This window comes from Cervus canadensis, chromosome 7 (genome assembly GCF_019320065.1).
Source record: "Cervus canadensis isolate Bull #8, Minnesota chromosome 7, ASM1932006v1, whole genome shotgun sequence".
In the NCBI taxonomy this organism is placed as follows: Eukaryota; Metazoa; Chordata; class Mammalia; order Artiodactyla; family Cervidae; genus Cervus; species Cervus canadensis.
Genome location: NC_057392.1, coordinates 41,151,118 through 41,170,588, shown reverse-complemented (window position 1 = coordinate 41,170,588; position 19,471 = coordinate 41,151,118). Strand labels below are relative to the sequence as shown.

At 39.0% G+C, this 19,471-nt stretch overlaps 1 protein-coding gene across 6 annotated transcripts in view; it reads right to left on the bottom strand.

Moving 5' to 3' along the window:
• Positions 1–19,471, bottom strand: part of CFAP91 (cilia and flagella associated protein 91) — a 102,743-nt gene that overhangs the window by 65,776 nt on the left and 17,496 nt on the right. For 4 of the 6 annotated variants that reach the window (XR_006270563.1, XM_043474998.1, XM_043474999.1 and 1 more), the window contains 2 exons: positions 10,471–10,652; positions 574–751 (listed from right to left, as the gene is read on the bottom strand). Coding sequence is in view for 5 of the 6 variants with exons in the window: in XM_043474998.1 (XP_043330933.1) it covers positions 574–751; positions 10,471–10,652 (360 nt within the window). In the remaining variant the exon portion in view is untranslated. The remainder of the gene's footprint in view (positions 1–573; positions 752–10,470; positions 10,653–19,471) is intronic. The other 2 variants (XM_043475002.1, XM_043475003.1) reach the window with 1 other exon arrangement.

Here is a 19,471-nt window from a genome sequence, read left to right as displayed (position 1 = left end):
TTACTTATGTACTGTGAGGTCATCTCTTAACTGAAACATTCCACAGTTTGTCTTTTAAATATAAATGCCTTATTACCTGCAGCTAGAACCCAAGGGGTCCTGACTGAATCCGGTACCAGGGGGAAGAGACAGGGTCAGCCAGGAGGCTGTTTGATGGATAGGAAGAGGGTCAAAGTCAAGGGATCCTGGCACTGGTAAGGAACAGAAAGGGAAAGTCTGAAAGACATTTTGCAAAAATCAGTGGAACTCTGTGACAGTCTAGATAAGTTACTAAAGAGAAAAGAGAAGATCAGAGATGCTGGGAGGAATTGTTCAAATCTGGGTTCCACACTGAACTTCACGCATAAAGAAGGCATTATACATACATACACACATACATATATATATACATATATATATTATTGGAGAAAAAATAATGGAGCTATTGCTCCTGAAACCCAGTCTCCTAACTCTACAAGTTAAGGATTGCTTTTAAACCCCTACATTTGGGAACTCTATTTGCTCTATTGCTTAAAAGTATTAACATTAATCCCATTAGTGTAGGAGCAACTGTCTGGGTAACTGAGAACCTACTTCTCAATCTCCTGCTCTCTGAAGGCCCACTCCTTCCTCTCCATGGCATTCATCATCCGCCTCCTTTTCTCAAACTGGGAGGTGTCACTCAGAGGGGGCAGGGTGTCTTCCCAAGCACGCTTCTCCCGGGCACGTTCTATCATCTCTACTTCAGCTTGTCCTGCCGGGAGACCTCGACCTAGAGGATGAGGCAGAACACTTAAGAAACACACAGACACACTCACGTACCTACTAGTATTTAATTGACTCCCTCTCAGTTCCTGTCCTCTTTAAATTCAAGGTTATGACAAGATGAAATGATATTGGGATATGTCTCCACATGTGCCTAAGAGTGTATTATCTGTGCCCTGCACTCTCTCTTGTTAGCAATTCAGTTAGAAGACATTTTTTTGCATGGAAGTATTTAAAGATATTAGGTGATTACTAAATAATCACACCTTGGAATGTTCCATATTGGAAAAATCCATCTTTTGAAATACAAAGAAATATCAAAATAACTTGCAGAAGATCATAGTTAGTAAGTGGTGAAACCCAGAATTTGCCCATGACAATCTGGCCCTTGCTGTCTTACATACTACACTATACTCCCTCTCTAGAAACAAATATGAAACAAAAATGATACAGAGAAGCCCACAGCTAACACCATACTCAACAGTGAAAGGTTAAAAGCTTTTTCTCTAAGATCAGGAACAAGGTAAGAGTGCACACTCTCACCACTCCTATTCAACATAGTACTGGAAGCCCTAACCAGAGAAATTGGCAAAAAAAATTAAAAAAAGAGAGAGAGAGAGAGAGAAAGAAAGAAAAATGCATCCAAGTCAGAAAGTGAAAGTGTTAGTCGCTCAGTCATGTCTGACTTTTTGCAATCGCATGGCTGTCCATGGAATTCTCCAGGCAAGAATACTGGAGTGGGTTGCCATTCCCTTCTCCAGGGGATCTTCCCAACTTAGGGATAGACCCAGTGTCTCCTATACTGCAGGCAGATTCTTTACCATCTGTGCTACCAGGGAAGGAAGAAGTAAAATTATATGTAGATTTCATATAATCTAAGAGCTGAGATTCTTAGTTCTGGTCATTCAAATTTTTAAAATGAGTACATTGCCTACAAGTAAAAATAGTTCTGCTTCTTCTTTCTAATCCACATACCTAATTTTACTTCTCTTATTTTACTGCATTAACTCAATTATTTCTCAACCAGGATGCTATTAACACCGTATTGGGCAAACAATTAATTTTTGGATGGGCCTGCCCCATGCAGGGCAGGATGTTTAGTATCCATGCCAGCCTAGCTCCCCCAAACCCAACCCATTTGCCTTATCATTATTATGGAATTTCCAAATGTCCCTGGGGTTGATGGTCACAGCCTAGTTGAAAAAGTTCTGGGCTAGGATCTTCCCTGAACTGCTAAATAATAGTGGTGATAAAGGAATCACTGTCTTTTTCTTGATTTTAAGGATAAAGCTTCTCAAGTCTTATGTTTAGTGTTATGTTTATCTCAGATAACCTTTATTAAATTACTAAAATTTCCTTCTGATCCCAACATTTAGCGTTTACAACATGAATGCATGTCTAATGTTATCAAACTACTTTTCCTGAATCTACTGGAGCATTTTCTGATATTTTCTGTTAAAATGGCAAAATGCATTGGTTGGTTTTCTGATATTATACTAAACTCGAATTTGTGTGATTAACCCATTTGGTTATGGTAAGTCATCTACTAACTTATTTTTAAAATTTATTTATTTGGCTGTGCCAGGTCTTAGTTGCAGCAGGCAGGATCTAGTTCTCTGTTGCTGTTCAGTCACTAAGTCTGTCTGACTCTTTGTGGCCCCTTGGACTGCAGCGTGCCAGGCTAACCTGTCCTTCACTATCTCCCGGGGTTTGCTCAAATTCATGTCCATTGAGTTGGTATTGCCATCCAATTATCTCATCCTCTGTCACCCCCTTTTCCTCCTGCCCTCAGGATCCTCCTTTCTCAGCATTCAGGGTTTTTTCCAGTGAGTGCTAGTTCTCTGATCAGGGATCAAACCCAGGCCCCCTGCATTGGGAACATGGAGTTTTAGCCACTGGACCATCAGGGACGTGTCAGTCATCTTTTTAAGATACTGTCACACATCACTTTTCTATATACTAATAATGAACTATCAGAAAGAGAAAGCAAAAAAAAAAAAAAAATCCCACTTAAAATCCCATCACTTGATCATGGTGTAAGATCTCTTTAATGTGTTGTTGGATTCTATTTTCTAACCATCTCACACTGTTGGTGAGAATTGGTGGACCCTTTATGGAGAACAGTATGGAGGTTCCTCAAAACACTAAAAATGGAGTTATCATATGATCCAGGAATCCTACTCTTGGGCATATATCAGGACAAAACTACAATTCAAAAAGATACATGCAGCCCTCTGTTCATAGCAGCATTATTCATAATAGCCATAACATGGAAAGAACCTAAATGTCCATATACAGTGGAATACTACTCAGCCGTAAAAAGAACAAACTAACGCCATTTGCAGCAATATGGATGAACCTAGAGATTACCATACTAAGTGAACTAAGTCAGGAGAAAGACAAATAACATATGAAATCACTTATATGTACAATCTAAAATGACACAAATAAATTTATCTACAAAACATAACAGACTCACAGAGAACAGACTTGTGGCTGCCAAGGGGGACAGGAAGTGGGGGAGGGATAGAGGGAGAGTTTGAGGTTAGCAGATGCAAACAATAATATGCACAGTGGATAAATGACAAGATCCTTCTGCATAGCACAGGGAACTATATTCAATATCCTGTGATAAACCATGATGGAAAAGAAATGAAAAGGAATGTGTTTATATATATATAACTGAATCACTTCATTGTACAAAAAAATTAATACAACATTGTAAATCAACTATATTTCAATATAAAATTAAAGAAAAACAGACAATAATAAAGAAAAAATAAAACATAATCCCATCAAAAATAGAAAAATACCTACAAATAAACTTAACCAAAGAGGTGAGAGACCTATATTCTGATAACTATAAAATATTAATGAAGGCATCTGAAAACCACATAAAGAAATGGAAAGATATCCTGTGTTTTAGATTGGAAGAACTGATATTGTTAAAATGTCCACACTACCCAAAAAGTATACAAATTTAATTCGGTGGAGTAGAAGGATGTGTGCCCATCTTCTCCTGTGAGAACACCAAAATCACAACTAGCTACTGAACAACCATCAAAAAGAGAATGTTGGAACCACCAAGAAAAGCTACTCCACATCCAAGGACAAAGGAGAAGCAGCAAGATGGTAGGAGGGGTGCAATCACATTTAAAATCAAACCTCATATCTGCCAGAGACTCTTGGAGGGCATAAACAAAATCTTGTGTGCACCAAAACCCACGGAAAGGAGCAGTGATCCCCACGAGAGACTGAGCCAGACCTGCCTTTGAGTGTGTGAGGGTCTTCTGCAGAGGCAGGGGTCAGCAGTGGCCTCCCACAGGGACAGGAACAGCGGCAGGAGCAGTGCTGGGAGGCACGGCAGGTGGAATAAGTCCTCCTGGAGGAGGTCGTCATTAGCCCCACTACAGAGCTGCCGGACGGGCGATCCGCAAACTGGAGAACAATTATACCAAAGAAGTTCTCATGCTGTTGCAAAAGTTCTAGGGCCCGTAACAGGCTTCCAAACCTGGGGATCTGGCAAAGGGACTGGGAACCCCCAGGGAATCTGACTGAATGTCAGTGGGATTTGATTATAAAACTTCCACAGGACTGGGGAAATAGACTCTTGGAAGGAAAAGACAAAACCATATGTGCTCCAGGGCCCAGGAGAAAGGAGCAGTGACCCCACAAGAGACTGAGCCAGACTTCCCTATGAGTGTTTGGGAGTCTCCAACAGAGGCATGGGTCAACAGTGGCCTGCCACAGGGTCAGAGGTATTGACAGCAACAGGCCTGGGAGGCGCAATGTACTGGCACGAGTCCTTGTGGAGGAGGTCACCATTACCCCTACCATAGACCCTACAGCTCCACCATAGAGACTGCAAACTCTAGGACTGGGCCGCCTCAGGCCAAACTACAGGGAGGGAGCACAGCCCCACCCATCAGCAGAAAATTGGATTAAAGATTTACTGGGCATGGCCCTGCCCACCAGAGCAAGACCTAGTTTTCCCCACAGCCAGACCCTCCCATCAGGAAGTGTGGACTCCCATCCCTCAGAGGGCAGACAGAATAGAAACCACAATCACAGAAAATGAACCAAAATGATGGCCTTGTATAACTCAATGAAACTTTGAACCATGCCATATAGGACCACCCAAGATGGCTGGGTTATGGCGGAGAGATATGACAAAACATGGTTCACTGGAGAAGGAGATGGCAAACCACTTCAGCATTCTTGCCTTGAGAACCCCATGAACAGTATGAAAAGGCAAAAAGATATGACACTGAAAGATGAACCCCCTGGATTGGTAGGTGTCCAATATGCTACTGGAGAAGAGTGGAGAAATAAATCCAGAAAAATGAAGAGGCTGAGCCAAAGCGGAGACAAAGCCCAGTTGTGGATATCTGGTGGTGAAAGTAAAGTCTCATACTGTAAACAACAATATTGTATAGGAACCTGGAATGTCAGGCCATAATCAAGATAAATTGGAAGTGGTCAAACAGGAGATGGCAAGAGTGAACATCAACATTTTATGAATCAGGGAACTAAAATGGGCAGGAAAGGCAAATATAATTCGAAAGACTGTTGTATCTACTACTGTGGGCAAGAATCCCTTAGGAGAAATGGAGTAGTCCTCATAGTCAACAAAAGAGTCTGAAATGCAGCACTTGGGTCCAATCACAAAAATGACAGAATTATCTCAGTTTGTTTGCAAGGCAAACCACTCAACATCATAGTAATCCAAGTCTATGTCCCAACCACTAATGCCAAAGAGGCTGAGTTGAAAGGTTCTATGAATACCTATGGGCTTCCCAGGTGGCGCTAATGGTAAAGAACCCACCTCCCAATGCAGGAGATGCAAGAGACGTGGGTTCGATCCCTAGTTCTGGAGGATCCCCCAGAGGAGGGAGTGGCAACCCACTCAAGTATTCTTGCCTAGAGAATCCCTTGGACAAGATAGCCTGGCAGGCTACAATCCATAGGGTCACAAAGAGTCAAGCATGACTGAAGTGACCTAGCATGCATGCATACATGAAGACCTACAAGACCTTCTGGAACTAACACCCAAAAAAGATGTCCTTTTCATTATAGGGGACTGGAATACAAAAGTCGGAAGTTAAGAAATACCTGGAGTAATGGGCAAATTTGGCCTTGGAGTACAGAATGAAGCAGGGTTTTGCCAAGAGAATGCACTGGTCATAGCAAACACCCTCTTCCAACAACACAAGAGAAGACTACACATGGATATCACCAGATGGTCCATAGTGAAATCAGATTAATTATATTCTTTGCAGCCAAAGACGGAGAGGCTCTATACAGTCAGCAAACACAAGACTGGGAGCTGACTGTGGCTCAGATCATGATCTCCTTATTGCCAAATTCAGACATAAATTGAGAAAGTAGGGGAAAACCATTAGATCATTCAGGTATGACCTAAATCAAATCCTTTATGACTATACGGTGGAAGCAACAAATAGATTCAAGGGATTAGATCTGATAGACAGAGTGCCTCAAGAACTATGGACGGAGGTTTAGGACACTGTACAGGAGGCAGGGATCAAGACCATCCCCAAGAAAAAGAAATGCAAAAAGGCAAAATGGTTGTCTGAGGAGGCCTTACAAATAGCTGAGAAAAGAAGAGAAACAAAAGGCAAAGGAGAAAAGGAAAGATATACCCGTTTGAATACAGAGTTCCGAAGAATAGCAAGGAAAGGTAAGAAACCCTTCCTCAGTGATCAGTGCAAAGAAACAAAGGAAAATGATAGAATGGGAAAGACTAGCGATCTGATCAAGAAAATGAGAGATACAAAGGGAACATTTCATGCAAAGATGGGCACAATAAAGGAAAGAAATGGGATGAGCCTAACAGAAGCAGAAGATATTAAGAAGAGGTGGCAAGAATACACAGAAGAACTATACAAAAAAGATCTTCACGACCAAATAATCATGATATTGTGATCACTCACCTAGAGCCAGACATCCTGGAATGTGAAGTCAAGTGGGCCTTAGAAAACATCACTACAAACAAAGCTAGTGGAGGTGACGCAATTCCAGTTGAGCTATTTCAAATCCTCAAAGATGCTGCTGTGAAAATGCTGCACTCAATTTGCCAGCAAATTTGGAAAACTCAGCAGTGGCCACAGGACTGGAAAAGGTCAGTTTTCATTCCAATCCCAAAGAAAGGCAATGCCAAAGAATGCTCAAACTACCGCACAATAGCACTCATCTCACACACTAGGAAAGTAATGCTCAAAATTCTCCAAGCCAGGCTTCAACAGTACATGAACCATGAAATTCCAGATGTTCAAGCTGGATTCAGAAAAGGCAAAGGAACCAGAGATCAAATTGCCAACATCCGCTGGATCACAGCAAAAGTAAAAGAGTTCCAGAAAAACATCTACTTCTGCTTCATTGACTATGCCAAAGCCTTTGACTGTGTGGATCACAACAAACTGTGGAAAATTCTTCAAAAGATGGGAATACCAGAACACCTGACTTGCCTCCTAAGAAATCTGTGTGTAGGTCAAGAAGCAGCCATTAGAACTGGACATGGAACAACAGATTGGTTCCAAATAGGGAAAGGAGTACGTCAAGGCTGTATACTGTCACCCTGCTTATTTAACTTTTATGCAGAGTACATCATGAGAAATGCTGGACTGGATGAAACACAGGCTGGAATCAAGACTGCTGGGAGAAATATCAATAACCTCAGATATGAAGATGATACCACCCTTATTGCATAAAGTGAAGAAGAACTAAAGAGCCTCTTGATGAAAGTGAAAGAGGAGAATGAAAAAAGCTGGCTTAAAACTCAACATTCAAGAAATCTAAGATCATGACATCTGGTCCCATTACTTCATGGCAAATAGATGGGGAAACAGTGGAAACAGTGACAGGCTTTATTTTGGGGGGCTCCAAAATTAATGCAAATGGTAAATGCAGCCATGAAATTATAAGACACTTACTGCTTGGAGGGAAAGTTATGACCAACCTAGATAGCATATTAAAAAGCAGAGACATTACTTTGCCAACAAAGGTCCATTGAGTCAAAGCTATGATTTTCCCAGTAGTCATGTATGGATGTGAGAGTCGGACTATAAAGAAAGTTGAGCACTGAAGAATTGATGCTTTTGAACTGTGGTGTTGGAGAAGACCCTTGAGAGTCCCTTGGACTGCAAGGAGATCCAACCAGTCCTTCCTAAAAGAAATCAGTCCTGAATATTCATTGGAAGGACTGATGCTGAAGCTGAAACTCCAATATCTTGGCCACCTGATGCAAAGAACTGACTCATCTGAAAAGACCCTGACGCTGGGAAAGATTGAAGGCAGGAGGAGAAGGGGATGATAGAGGCTGGATGGCATCACCAATTCAATAGACAGGAGTTTGAGTAAACTCTGGGAGTTGGTGATGGACAGGGAGGCCTGGCATGCTGCAGTTCATGGGGTTGCAAAGAGTTGGACATGACTGAGCGACTGAACTTGGAAGTATGTTCAAGGATGTCCTTTTATTCTTCCCTTATTCAGATTAATAGCTAACATTTATAGAATGCTTATTTACATACTAGGCATTGGCCTATGCACATTATATAAATGAATTTAATTAGTGTTTACCATATCCTATGAGATAGACCTATGAAATGTTCTGTCCTATGAAAGTGTCATTATTTCACCTCTTCGCCTGAGTAAGTGTTTGGCTGGTGTAAGAATTCTAGATTTGGGTTATTTTCCCACAGCACTTTAAAGATACTACAGAATGCCCACCTGGAGGTACTCTGTCTCTTAGGGAGCCTGGAATTCCTTGCACAAACAGCGCCAAGCCCACTTCCAAAATCTACATGGGCCACTTCACAAGATTCAGACTCCTGAGGGAAGACCCCTTAAGCCCAAGGGGTAGCCACATAGCAGCTGTTTGCAAGGATGTCTAAACAGAAAATGGAAAAGCAGGGCAGGAGAGGCGATCATAGGCATGCACCCAAGCCCCTCATGATGAAGAACAGAGCCAGAGAAAAGGGCCAGCCACCAGGCGCAGCCTCTCCCATTGCTGCCACATGCCAGTGTGCCATCCCAAGGAGTCTAAGAATTGTAAATGTACACTTGTCCTTTCAGCTTTTTATAAAGATTTGTGAAAAATATAGAATGTATTTTATCTAACAGACAGTAGCTTGATTTATAATGTTTAAACGTCTACACACACAATATGTAGGCCTCCATTTAAACTTTTACCCAGGGCCTCACCAACGAGGAGGTAGGCCTGACTCATTGGAGCTTTTTACTGACAACTTCAACCCCAGAGCTGCCAGGCACAGGGCTCCAATTAGGTCTTTACCAAGTGAAGCATTTCTGAGCCCCTACCTAAACCTCTTGTTTTCAAGGGCGTGGCCCCAGTCCTTCTGCAGCTCAAAGCTAAGCCCTTCTCACACCAAGAGGTAAAGCTCAAGGCCGCAGGTAGGGGTACCTGGCTTAGACTGGCAGGCACTGGGCTTCAGCCCTACCTGTAGGCAGGAGGGAAGTTTCTCCCTCCTTTAGTTTAATCAGGTAACTCAGGTCTGGCTCCTCACCATTCAGAGTCCCTGCTCATCATCACAGATTCCCTTTTAGGAAGAAGTCTCCACTGCTAAACGATTGATTTTCTTCCTTGATTTTAAGTGTGGTTATTAATTTTCATAATTATGTTTTTTGTGTGTTCAAAGGTGAGGGAAAGATTTCAGCATACTCTGAATCTGTCATCTAGACTGAAGGTCTCTGCTTTAAACTGTGGGTGTCAAGAATGCTTTCTCTAGATCCAAGAAGTGAGCCAAGAAACAAGAATCAAAACTAGAACTTAGATGTGAGCATCCTTGTTGCTACTAACACATATTTGATCACAGCAATTCATTACATTGGGAAAACAAAAGTAACCTCATTTTAACAAAATGATTTTAATAAAAATCATTATAATGTACTAAGTATTTCCATGACCTTCAAGGAATCAGTCTCTCTGGTTCTCAGCTTCCTAGGCACAATCAAATGAGTTTAATAAGGTAATTTCTAATAATTTTTAAAGGTCCCTTCTCTTATTAATTTTTATAGTTTCACATTATAAAGGCCTAGCCTAGAGTGAATTTCTATACTCTGAGAGTGACTTTCTGAGCATTTCAGATATAATGTCAAAAGAAATCATCCAAGTCATCAAATAAAGTGTATAAGAGAGCCTTGATAAATCCCAAGATATTTTAGCAAAGTAAGAGGATATTATTACTTGTTGGAAAGTGCAAAATGCATATTATTGCTATATTTACAATACACATGATGCATATTATAATATTACTACTTGTTGGAATATGCATATGTCATGTGTATTACATGTTAGAATATGCACTAAGTATTATATACTCAAAAAAAATTTATGTGTAAAAAAAGAATATAAATTTCTCAGTGAAAAGGAGCTGATTTACTGAGAGAAACAGTGAGAAGAGGGAGGTAAGTAATCAGCAAAGTAACCACAAAATTAAGTCTAAATGTAACTTCAGCTTCAGGGAAAAAGGACAAGAAGTGTCCTTACAATGATAAGGGCATATCTCTCTTTGAACAAATCTAACAGAAAGTGTACCAGTCTATGAAGTAGCTCTACTGAGCAAGATACTTTAAATAGCAATACTTTAAACCATAGTTGCCTCTGTGTGTGTCATTTCTAAGAACTCAATAGCATGCGTGGTCATCAGGACTGTCACCTGCAAACATTCAAAAGAATTTCCAACTCACCCCAAGTGAGAGTAGCCAGGGTCAGGAGCTCAGGGATGGAATCTTGACATACTACATATTCTGGAGAATACGGGTCTGTTTGAACTTCAGCATCCCGATAATCAGTCTGAGTGCCCACCGTGTACTTCGAAGGAATGGGCAGGTACTTAGTAGGAGGAGGAGGAAAAGTATATGGATCTGCCCTAAAAAGGGGAAATTATTTTAAAAATTGAAACTTGATATAATCACTTTATATCTGTCAATAGGTTTTGCAACATATATGATTAAGAGTTAAACAGCCTATGTAAAATGCCCTTGTGAATCAATAAGACCGTTAAATAGCCACAGAAAAATGAGTAAAGGTCAGAAAACAAAAAGTAAAACTTCTAACAATCATATGAAACGATAATGAACATAACTAATAATCAAAGAAAATTAAAACAGCAAGATGCTATTTAATTGTATCACATAAGAAATGATTTAAAAGATTGAAAGTACTTAGCATCAATGAACTTGTGAAGAACAGGCATTCTCATAAACTGCTGATGAATATACAAACAGGTAAGCCTAACTAACAAGTGACTAAATATATATCAAACCCTTAAAACACCCTTTTGCCCGAGCAATTGTGCTCCTAGGAATTTATTATGGGGAATAAGTCAATGAGTGTGCAAAGATATATGCAAACATGTTTATAAAGTCCCATTTATAAGAGTAAAAAACTTCTTAATGGCTGATTTTATTTTTAAAAGTGGTTATATCCGGGGTCATTAGGCATCAACCTTGGATCCATTATTTTCACTCTTTTTTCATTCTATTTTTAAGCACAGAAAAACTTATAAATTCACTTAAACATGTGCCTACCCTTATCCACAATTTAACAAAAAGTATAGTAGCACATATAGTTTACTGTTTTAGTGCAGTGTTTTCTTTTACTTTTGAGTTTGCATCCCTCAATCCCTTTCTCTTCCTTTTCCACCCACAGCAGTACCTTTTCTATATACGTGGTATCTACGATCTTCCCAACCCCGGGATTGAACCTGCGTCTCTTAAGTCTCCTGCAATGGCAAGTGGGTTCTTTACCACTAGCGCCACCTGGGAAGCCTATCTAGGATATATATCCCAAATGTATCCTTGAATTACATCCTCCATATTTTTTGCACACTTATTTTCTACAACTGACACAAATAGTTTATTTTACTGTTTGACTAACATGAAATCATATTATAAGTACAGTTTTGCATCTTGCTTTTTTGACTAAACAACACTTCATGGAACTCCTTCCCAATCTACTCATGTGACTCTAAAAAAAAATCACAAACTTAAATAATGACCATCAGTAGAAATACTGTTTAAAAAATGGTACATCCATAATTTTTATCCAGCTATTAAAAGTAACAATGTAATCTATATGAATGAACAAAAATGTCTATGATCTAACGTAAAGTAGAAAAAACACTATAAAGCATTATGTACAATAGTATATTTTTATGTTTTTATAGACTGTGCTACTGGGCACATAAAAACTCCTAAATGTATATACAATAATAAAAGCAATTATTTCTGGATAGTATAATTATAGAGAGAATTTTTTCATGTTTATAGTCTTCTGAATTTTTTTAACCTGTACATATACTACTTATAAAACAAGAAATACATATATATGTATATATACCACTTCCATTTAAAATAAATCTTTTTTCTAGTTGGTAGAAGAATTGATTAAATTACACAAATAAATACAATGGAAAAAAGAGATTTCCATTAAGAAAAATAGTCAAAGGCAATAGGAGGTGCTTATACATGAGCACAGCATGTAAATCTTAGCTCAAAGAAAAATGCATTTCAAGCCAATCAGAAAGAAGAGTCTATTTGGCAGTTCAACCTGTGATGGAACAGTACTTTAAGTAGTTTTTAATGTTGAAATCTAACAGGTACTAAAATCATTTTTTTCAGCAGTTGCTATTAATTCCTAACATAAGTAGACAATATGAGTGTATATAGTTTCTTATGTTTTCAGCAGACAGTATTCTACTACAAAAATTCTACTTGAGGAAATAACTTTAAATTACCTTTATATCATCCCAGGTCATGTGATTATTATTATGAAATCATCAGCTTGGATCAAGAGAATAAATTACTGCTTTCCAAATTAGTTTCACATTTGACCCATCTGATTAAACATGCTAAGATTATGGCAAAGCCTGAGGAATCCTTCTGCCGAAGCTTTCTGCTGACTTGGGACTGTGGGTCTGAGGAGAAGATGCAAAGGAGGAATGCTACTTGGACAAAAGTCCTGTGTAACTTAATAGCACAGTTCCTTTCCCAATTAGGTCTCCCCCTTGGCTCAGAGGGTAAAGCGTCTGCCTGCAATGTGGGAGACCTGAGTTCAGTTCCTGGGTTGGGATTAACTTGTTATTTTTCTCCAACATATTCTTCTCTCCATTTCAGTTGGTTTCAGGGGAGAGTAAAATGTGAATAAGAGCAAGCAAAAAATCTTTCCCAGCTCTGCCCAACCTCAATCAGGACCCAACACCAGAAAGACCCTCCATCTGCTCCCTACTTGGCTCGCGCTCTGCCTGGTCCTGGATCACATCCTTAGCCTCACTTAGTCTAAGGATGGTATCCCTTCAGCAGCCGCTACTGCTCCATACCCTCCATCCTCTAATACCAGTCACCACTGAAGCAGGCACTGTTTGCCACACCCACAGTCTTTTAAATTTTCCCCTTCTAGTCCCAACAAAACTAGACACAGGGCTTCCTTGGTGGCCCAGTGGTAAAGAATCTGCCTGCCAATGCAGAAGACACAGGTTTGATCCCTGGTCCAGGAAGATCCCACAGGCCATGAAGCATCTCAGCCCTGCACCACAACTACAAAGCCTTTTTCGAGAGCTCAGGGACTGTAACTACTAAAGCCACACGCTGCAACTGAAGCCCGTGTGCCCTAGAGCCTGTGCAACAAGAGAAGCCACTGCAATGAGAAGCCCTTGCAGTGCATCAAAGAATAGCCCCCACTCTCTGCAACTAGAAAAGCAAGCACAGCAACAAAGACCCATTCAGCTAAAAATGAATAATAAATACATTTTAAAAAAACCCCACACACAAAGAGGAGCTTCACAAAGCTAGCAAATCTTATTCTGTTATTATGAACTCTATTGAACATTTGCATTTTTAAAGACAATTTTTACAGCAATCTTAGGTCACAGCAAAATTGAGAAGGCACAAAAACTTCCCATATACCCCTTCCCCATCATGTGCATAGCCCGACCCACTATCAACATCTCTCGCCAGGTGGTACCTTTGTTAAAACTGATGTACCTACACTGGCACTTCACAGACACCCAAAATACACAGTTTACATTAAGGTTCACTTTTTTCTTTTTTAAACATATATACTTTATTGAAGTACGGCTGACTTACAGTGTTTTAGGTCCACAGCAATGTGATTCAGTTTTTTATATATATATATTTATATATATATATACACACATACATAATCTTTCAGATTATTTTTCATTATAGTTTATTACAAGATATTGACTATAGTTCCCTGTTAAGGTTCACTCTTGGTGTCATACATTATATGGGTATAGACAAATCCTTACGTGTCAATGTAGACATGTATAATAATCTGTATCCATCACATAGTAACATACAGAGTATTTGCCCTCCCTTTAAATCCTCTGTGCTCCTATTCATCCTTTCCCCATTCTCCCCAGCCCCCTGGCAACCAATAATCTTTTTATCATCTCCATAGTTTTACCTTTTCCAGAATGTCATATAGTTGGAATCATACGTATGCAGCCCTTTCAGATTAGCTTCTTTCTCTTAGCAATATGCATTTAAGGTTCCTCCATGTCTTTTCATGACTTGATAGCTCATTTCTATTTAGTGCTGAATAATATTTTGTTGTCTCAATGTACCATGGTTTACTTATCCACTCACCTGCTGAAGGACATTTTGGTTGCTTCCACGTTTCAGCAACTATGAATAAAGCTGCTATAAACATTTGTGTGCAGGCTTTTGTGTAGACATGAGTTTTCAACCCCTTCTGGTAAATACCAAGGAGTAGGACTGCCAAATCATATGTTAAGAGTATGTGTATAGTCTTTTTTTTTTTAAGAGTCTTAGACAAATTTTATTTTGGTGTGTCAATACATTAAAATTCATGATTCAGGTTTGAATCACTAACATTTCTACAGATGAGTAATAATAGTATTAGTATTTTTCACTAGTTCAAGAAATGTGTCTTGAGCGCATAGGGATTAAAGTTCAATCCACATAGTCATTTACAGACGCCTCACTTCCATGAAGTGCACTGTTCAGAATAGAAGATAATACCATATTGTATACAGTATGCATAGTCTTGTAAGAAACTGACAACCTGTCTTCTGAAGTGACTATAGCATTTTGCATTTCCATCAAAAATGAAAATTCTTGTTGCTCAATATTTGGTGGTGTTAGTGTTCCACATTCTGGCCATTCTAACAGTTGTATAGTGGTATATTGTTTTAATTTGCATTTACACTTATTTTCCACTTGTATATCTTCTTTGGTGAGGTGTCTGTTAAGGTCTTTGAACGTTTTTTAATGAAGTCGAGATTACCTATTATTTTTTTTAATGGATCGTGACTTTGATGTTGTATCTAAAAAGTCATCACCATACCCAAGACCATCTAGGTTTTTCCTATATAATCTAAGAGTTTTATATTTTTGTATTCTACTCTGAGGTCTGTGATCCATTTTAAGTTAATTTTGTGAAGGGTGTAAGAGGTGTGTCTAAATTTATTTTTTTTGCATGTAGATGTCCAGTTGTTCCAACATCATTTGTTAAAAAGACTGTCTTTGCTCCACTGTATTGCCTTTGTTCTTTTTGCCAAAGATTGTTATTCAGTCACTAAGTCATGTCCAACTCTTTGCGACCCCATGGACTGCAGCACATCAGGCTTCCTTGTCCTTCACTACCTCCTGGACTTTGCTCAAATTCATGTCCATTGAGTCAGTGATGCTATCTAACCATCTCATCTTCTGTCAAAGATTAGCTGATTTTAAGTATGTGGGTCTATTTCTGGGCTCTCTATTCTATTTCATCTGTCTATTCTTCCCATAACATCACAGTCTGTAAAAATATTTTTATTTATTTTTGGCTGTGCAGGATCTTTGTTGCTAGGCAGGCTTTTCTCTAGTTGTGGCAAGCAGGGGCTACTCTCTAGTTGTTGTGCACAGACTTCTCTTGCAGTGGCTTCTCTTGTTGAGGAGCATGGGCTCTAGGGCCCAAGGGCTTCAGTAGTTGTGGCTCCCAGGTTCTAGATCACAGACTTGATAGTTGCGGTGCACTTGCTCCACGGCATGTGAGCTTATCCCAGAACCAGGGATCGAACCCGTGTCTCCTGTACGGTGGATGCTTTACCACTGAGCTCCCAGGGAAGGCCAATAGCACACTTTCTTGATTATAATAGCTTGAAGTCAGATAGTGTCAGTCCTCCAACTCTGTCCTTCTCTAACACTGTGCTGCTTATTCTCAGGTTTTTTGCGTCTTCATGTAAGCTTTAGAATCACTTTTTCAATATCCACAAAATAACTTGCAGGAATTTTGGTTGAGATTACGTGGACTCTATACTTCAAACCAGGAAGACCTGACATACGGACACCATTGAATCTTCCTATCGACAACCATGGAATATTTCTCCACTTATTTAATTCTTCTTTGATTTCTTCCACCAAAGTGTTATAGTTTTCCTTAAATAGATCTTGTATTTTATTAAATTTATACCTAAGTATTTCATTTGTTGATGCTAATGCAAATGGCATTGTGTTTTATATTTCAAATTCCACTTAAATTTAAATACCTATAAATTCTATATAGGTATATAGGAAAGCAGCTGACTTTTGCATACTAACCTTGTATTCTACAACCTTGCCATAATCACTTTTTCACTTATTAACCCCACTTATTTTTTTTAAGTCAATTCATTCTGATTTTCTACAAAGATGAACATGCCAGCTGCTAAAAGTTTTATTGCTGCTCTTTCCGCCATCTTTCCATGCTGCCAGAATGGTGCTCTCAAGAGTATCAACAATGCTGAAAAGAGAGGCAAATGCCAGGTCCTTATTAGGCCGTGCTCCAAAGTCATCGCCAGGTTTCTAACTGTGATGATGAAGCATGGTTGCATTGGCGAGTTTGAAATCATTGATGATCACAGGGCTGGGGAAACTGTTGTGAACCTCACAGGCAGGCTAAGTAAGTGTGGAGTGATCAGCCCCAGATTTGATGTGCAAATCAAAAATCAAGAAAAAGGCAGAATAACCTGCTCCCATCCCGTCAGTTTGATTTCATTGTACTGACAACCTCAACTGGCATCAATGGACCGTGAAGAAGCAAGATAAAAACAACAGGAGGGAAAATCCTTGGATTCTTTTTCTAGGGATCTAACACATACAAATAAAATGCCTCAAAGGAGGGGGGGTTTATTGCTTCCTTTCCAATCTGTGTACCTTTTATTTTTCTTGTCTTATTTCCAGTATGATGCTGAAAGGGAGTGGTGAGAGGAGACATCCTTTCATTTCTCCTGATCGTAGTGGAAAAACTGAGTTTTTCACCATTAAGTATGAGTTAGGTTTTTAGTACACATTCTTCACAAGGTTGAAGATGTTCCTCTCTAATTCTAGTTAACTGAGAGTTTTTGTCATGAAGGGTGTCAGGTACTGTCAAATAGTTTTTCTGCCTCTATTGATATGATCATGTGATCTTTCTTTTTCAGTCTGTTGACATGATCCATTACATTAACTGATTTTCAAATGCAGTACCACCTTGCATGCCTGGGATAAATTCCACTTGGATGTGGAGTATAACTCTTATTATACATTGTTGGATTTTATTTGCTAATATTTTGTTGAGGATTTCCACGCCTACATTTATGAGGGATGTTGGTTTGTAGTTTTCTTTATGGCAACTCACTCCAGTATTCTTGCCTGGAGAATCCCATGGACAGAGGAGCCTGACAGGCTACAGTTCATGGGATCTCAAGAGAGGTACATGACTTAGCACTATCTTTCTTTCTTTCTTTCTTAATGTCTTTGTCTGACTTTGGTATTAGGGTAATGCTGGCCTTATAGAATGAGTGAGCTTCTACTACCTGAAAGAGATCGTAGGGAATGGTATAATTTCTTCCTTGAATGTTTGGTAGAATCACCAGCAGACCCCATCCAGGCCTGGTGCTTTATGTTTTAGAAAGCTATTAATTACTGCTTCAAAAAAGTTTAATAGATAAAGGCCTATTCAGATTTCCTATTTCTCCTGAGTTCTGGCAAGTTGTATTTCAAGTAATTAACCCTTTTCATCTACATTATCAACTGTATTATAGGCAAAGAGTTATTCACAATATTCCTTTATTATCTTGTTAATGCCATAGGATCTGTAGTGATCCCTTTTCATTTCTGATGTTAGTAATTTGTGTCCTCTCTCTTTTTCTCTTAGTTAGTCTGCCTAGAGACTTACCAGTTTTTGTGAGCTTTCCAACGAACTCTGTGGTTTCATTTACTTTTTCTATCAATTTCCTTGGTCAATTCCATTGATTTCTTATTATTTCTTTTCTTCTGCTTGCTTTGGACGTAATTTGCTCTTCTTTTTCTAGTTTCTCAAGGTGGAAGCTTATATGATTGATTTAGATCTGTCTTCCTTTCTAATACATGCATTCAATGCTATAAATTTCCCACTAAGCACTGCTTTTGTTTCATTCCACAAGTTTTCATAATTTACATTGTCATCTTCATTAGGTTTAAAATATTTTAAAATTCCTCTTGAAACATCTGCTTTAACCCATGCTATTTAGAAATGTATTGTTTAATATCCATATATTTGGGGATTTTCAGTTGTCTCTCTGTTCTTAATTTCTAGTTTAATACCACTATGATCTGAGAGAAGACATGGTATAACTTCTGTGATTTTTACATTTATTAAAGTATGTTTAATGGTCCAGAATGTGGTTTAGCTTGGTGAATGTTCTGTGTGAGCTTCAGAAGAATGTATACTCTATTGTTGAATAAGTAGTCTATAGATACCAATTATATCCAGCTGATAAATGGTATGCAAGGGCCTTACTGACTTTCTGCCTGTTAGATGTATCCACTTTCTACATGAGGGTATTAAAGCCACACACTGTGATAGTGAATTCATCTACTTCTTGTAATTCTATTAGTTTTTGTCACATGCAGTCTGACACTCTGTCATTAGGTATATATACATTAAGGATTATTATGTCTTCTTGGAGAACTGACCTCTTTTTCATTATGATAATCTTTATCCCTGATAATCTTCCTTGAAGTCTGCTCTGTCTGAAATTATTATAGCTACTGTTGCTTTCTTTTAGTGTTAGCATGCCATATTTTCCTCTATCCATTTTCTTTTTCTAACATTTTTACTGAAGTATAGTTGATGTATAACATGTTATAGGTGGGCAAGAATCCCTTAGAAGGAATGGAGTAGCCTTCATAGTCAACAGAAGAGTCCGAAATGCAGCACTTGGGGGTAACCTCAAAAATTACAGAATGATCTTGGTTCATTTCCAAAGCAAACAGTTCAACATTACAGTAATCCAAGTCTATGCCCCAACCACTAATGCTGAAGAAGATGAAGTTGAACAGTTTTATGAAGACCTACAAGTCCTTCTAGAACTAACACCAAAAAAAGATGTCCTTTTCATCACAAGGACTGGAATGCAAAAATAGGAAGCCAAGAGACACCTAGAGTAACAGGCAAGTTTGGCCTTGGAATACAAAATGAAGTAGGACAAAGGCTAACAGAGTTTTGCCAAAAGAACACACTGGTCATAGCAAACATCCTCTTCCAACAACACAAGAAATGACTCTACACATGGCCATCACCAGATGGTCAATATCGAAATCAGATTGATTATATTCTTTGCAGCCAAAGAAGGAGAAGCCCTAAACAGTCAGCAAAAACAAAACCTGGAGTTTACTGTGGCTCAGATCATCAGCTCCTTACTGCAAAATTCAGGCTCAA